The sequence below is a fragment of the Sinocyclocheilus anshuiensis genome, unplaced genomic scaffold, assembly GCF_001515605.1.
Source record: "Sinocyclocheilus anshuiensis isolate Anshui unplaced genomic scaffold, SAMN03320099.WGS_v1.1 scaffold1452, whole genome shotgun sequence".
Classification (NCBI taxonomy): domain Eukaryota; kingdom Metazoa; phylum Chordata; class Actinopteri; order Cypriniformes; family Cyprinidae; genus Sinocyclocheilus; species Sinocyclocheilus anshuiensis.
In genome coordinates this window covers 991,447-994,929 of record NW_015544231.1, presented here as the reverse complement: position 1 = coordinate 994,929, position 3,483 = coordinate 991,447, and the positions used below count along the sequence as shown (strand labels likewise).

At 38.5% G+C, this 3,483-nt stretch overlaps 2 protein-coding genes across 2 annotated transcripts; both read right to left on the bottom strand.

The window, feature by feature from the left end:
- Window positions 1-656: 656 nt before the first annotated feature.
- Window positions 657-2,125, bottom strand: LOC107697496 (uncharacterized). Its single transcript, XM_016498300.1, has 3 exons — window positions 2,078-2,125; window positions 1,835-1,982; window positions 657-1,729 (listed from the first exon to the last, which is right to left on the bottom strand). The coding sequence occupies exons 1-3, from the start codon at window positions 2,123-2,125 to the stop codon at window positions 1,047-1,049; spliced, it is 879 nt and encodes a 292-aa protein (XP_016353786.1). The 3' UTR covers window positions 657-1,046.
- Window positions 2,126-2,366: 241 nt separating this feature from the next.
- Window positions 2,367-3,365, bottom strand: LOC107697487 (uncharacterized). Its single transcript, XM_016498295.1, has 4 exons — window positions 2,849-3,365; window positions 2,701-2,772; window positions 2,537-2,578; window positions 2,367-2,442 (listed from the first exon to the last, which is right to left on the bottom strand). Exons 1-4 carry the CDS (start codon window positions 3,363-3,365, stop codon window positions 2,393-2,395), a joined length of 681 nt encoding a protein of 226 aa, XP_016353781.1. The 3' UTR covers window positions 2,367-2,392.
- Window positions 3,366-3,483: the final 118 nt, after the last annotated feature.

Below are 3,483 nucleotides of genomic sequence, written 5' to 3'. Positions count from 1 at the left end.
TAATGATAGATTAAACAACAACAATAATAAAATCTAACGTTGTGGAGAACACAGGAAAAACAAGAAAAATGTGTTTTTAAATTATATAATTATGTACAATTAGGTATGTTTAATAGTAACATTTATTAACATTTAGTGTTTACAAATCTGAGCAAGATAATAACAATGCAAGTTTATAAAATTAACTAATAAAAAAACTAAAATACAATGCAATACAATAAAATATATTACTTTTGGTATTTTAATGAACAAATAGAAATAAATAAAATAATTTTAAATTATAGATTAAATTACAACAACAATAATGATAATAATAGAATCTAAAGTTGTGTATAACAGGGGGGAAAAAAACAAGAAAAAAACATATTTTAACATTAAATAATTATGTACAGAGTTTAATAATAACAGTTATTAACATATAGTGCTTACAAAACTGAACACGATAAACAATGCAAGTCAATAAAATAAAAACCCACTAAAATGCAATGCAATACAATAAAATATAATATAATACTTTTGGTATTTTAATTAACAAATGGAAATAAATGAAATAATTTTTAAAAAACATTTTAAAAGTGCAACAAAATATATATACATAACCTTGTGCAAGGAATGTCTTTGGCAAATGACATGCCCAGACCTCAAATACTGCTTTGTAACACAGTGAAGTCATTTTTTCTTTTCCTCCATCCACCTCTGCTTCTCAGCCTCATAGAATGGAGACTGCTGAAAGTCTCTCCATGACATTTCCGCACTCATTCCCTGAGCCTGATAAAGGGAAAACACTTTAGCAGGACAGTAAATGTATTTTCCTGCCACTCCAGGGAAACCAGTATGAATATGAGGACTGTTGGGTCCTTGTTTCAGTGGCAGGTGACAGAATCTGCACAGACGACCAGTAGGATGCTCCACTGCTGACTCCGCTTGGTTCTCTCCACAGTGACCTTCTTCCTTTCTGCCCCTCTCTGCTTAGAGGCCTCCAGTTCCCGCTGAAAAAAAGGAGTCTCTGCAAAGTCTTCAAAAGGCATTCTGGGGTTCGTCAGGCCCTATGCTGAATAAGTGTCAAATACTTTCTTGGAGCAGTAGAAGTATTTAACATCACAACCTTGATAAAAGAAATGTATTGAGGAGCCATCACCCATGTATCGAGACTTAGGCTGGCCACAGGCTAAACAGGATCTGGTTTGCTTTTTTTGCGGCACCTGCTGCTGTTGTTGCTGCTGAACTGCCTGCTGCTTCTCTACGATTTCCTTCACCATCTTCTCGAGCGCTGCCTGGTCCAGAGGGACAGTCCTTGCAGGTGGATTGACTGGGGCAGGTGGCAGTACTGTCACTGGGACACTGATTGTTTCACTACCTGAGTGAAGACGCTGCCATAACTGCTGTGTCTCCAAGAGTCTTTCTGGGCTGGTGTTGAGAGAAGCATTAGTGTTCTTTTTTTTAGCAAGGTGTTTTATGTACCTGCCTATGAGCTTTGTGGTTGTTGAGTGCAGAAGGCTGTTGGGGTCAGTGCAGGCACTCTGTACCATAGCAGCATATTCAGCATCCACATTTGTAAGGAGATCCTTGCTCCCGTGGTGCTTTGCCAGGAAAACATCAATGGCATTTCTCATTGGATCCGTCCATCTGTTATGGTCCAACACAAAAACTCGGCCACCTGTCTTAATGGGTCCAGTGCGAGCAGCACGGGGAGAAGCAGCTACAGGCAGTGGTGATGTGCTTGGGAGTTCTAAAAGAGATTCACAAAATTACTACATTAAGTATTTGTGTTTTGTGTGCATAGACGAGGCAGACAGATTACACACATTGACGCCTGTATGTATAATATAATTACCTGCATCTAAAAGACACTCATCAGATGTTTGTTCCTTCACTGTCACAGTACTTGAGGTGGAAAACTGGTGAAAAATGACAGTCTGTGGGGTGGCCTCTGGTTCTGCAGCAAGAGGGGTCTTAGCAGAAGAAGTATCTTTTAAGCATTCCTGAAATTGTGCAAAATGAGCGTAATATGCGAGAGAGCATTATAAGTTTTTTTTTTTATCAAAAGCCTGTTATCCAAAAAAGTTTAAAGGCTTACCTGAGATTGAAATGAGAACGGAACGCCAGATGAAGACTTTTCTTGCATCTCCACGGAGGAAATTAAAAATATATTAAAACACTGAATGTACATGATGTGTATTTAATTGTCTTGACTACATTAAATGACTCATTTAATGTAACTCATGAATCGTTGTTTATTCTATCATCATTTTATTTATTCTAGTAATGCAAATTCTAATCATGTTCAAAAGTCTGTAAGTAAACATTCCACTTATAACAACAAATAAAACTTTAAATACCATGCATACAATTCATGAAGTGCACTCACCCTCACCACTGGTATGTTCAACCCTTAACAGTAGTTAGAACAAAAGAACATGTTTTGTAGAACAGGCAAGAACACTGCCAAAACAACAAATAAGATAATTAAATTCAGAAATGGAGGATAAGTCTGTATGTAACAGAATAAGCCTCCAAATCTGATGTGGAAAATAACCTGCTGTAGATAAGACTGTGGATCCCGTGGCTGCAGATGATCCTGAAACTTAAGCGTGATAATTTGAACAGTTTTGCTCCAGTATGTACAATTTTATGCGTCATAAACATGCTGAACTTGACATGTCTCTGTATAACACACGACATGATTCTTGATTCACTTACTCAGCTGTGTGAGATATTTTGTTGGAGAAAGACTCAGCATCATCCTCTCCAGTTCTTCATCGTCCTCCATCACTATAAAACAAAATCAATGCATCAGTAGGCTTTAAGAATCAATATAAGCAAATTGGCATGAATTTTATTAACTTACCAGGCTGATCAGAGGCAGTACTGGAAGGAACAAGTGGTCTTGCAGTGGAAGCTGGTGGTGAGGGCAATGGAGGAGTGTTTATCCCCAGCTGTTTTTGCTGCTGTTTTAAAAGATACTGCTGCAAGTTGTACATTTTGCTGCCTGGAACACACTTCTGCTTCATTATAAAGAAAGCATATCCGTCTGCCCTGGTATCCCAAATTTTCCTCCAAGTGTCTTGTGCCCTTGTTCCAAATCCAACAGTACTGTCATCCTCTATCAAAACTGGCAATGGATCTGGCCTTTGAGACAGATACCGTTTAAGATCCTCAATTTCCTTAAAGCTTCTTGAGTATTCAAGAAAGGAAATGAGGCTATCTTTGCAAGGACCCTCTGGGTTGAACTGCCCAGCCTGTTCTTCTTCCTCAACCTTATCGGACAGGTACAAAGCATAGCCGACATCATTCTCTAGTAACCACCTGAAAGACTTGCCCTTGTACTTGCCGAACTGAAGAATGTATTCTTCAGTTGAAGACATGAAGACATCCCCTCCTCTCTGTAAGTGAAAGTGACGTGACATGTGGGCAAGTATGGTGACCCATACTCGGAATTAGTGCTCTGCATTTATCCCATCCAAAGTGCACACACACAGCAGT

Bases quoted from the DNA above. Each gene is read 5' to 3' on its own strand.
- LOC107697496 (XM_016498300.1), bottom strand. From the start codon at position 2,125: ATGCAAGAAAAGTCTTCATCTGGCGTTCCGTTCTCATTTCAATCTCAG. The intron at 1,983-2,077 runs GTAAGCCTTTAA...GCACAATTTCAG, and splicing joins CGTTCTCATTTCAATCTCAG to GAATGCTTAAAAGATACTTC. The intron at 1,730-1,834 runs GTAATTATATTA...AATCTCTTTTAG, and splicing joins TGAGTGTCTTTTAGATGCAG to AACTCCCAAGCACATCACCA.
- LOC107697487 (XM_016498295.1), bottom strand. From the start codon at position 3,365: ATGTCTTCAACTGAAGAATACATTCTTCAGTTCGGCAAGTACAAGGGC. The intron at 2,579-2,700 runs GTAAGTGAATCA...CTTAAGTTTCAG, and splicing joins AAAATATCTCACACAGCTGA to GATCATCTGCAGCCACGGGA. The intron at 2,443-2,536 runs GTTATTTTCCAC...TTGTTTTGGCAG, and splicing joins CACAGTCTTATCTACAGCAG to TGTTCTTGCCTGTTCTACAA.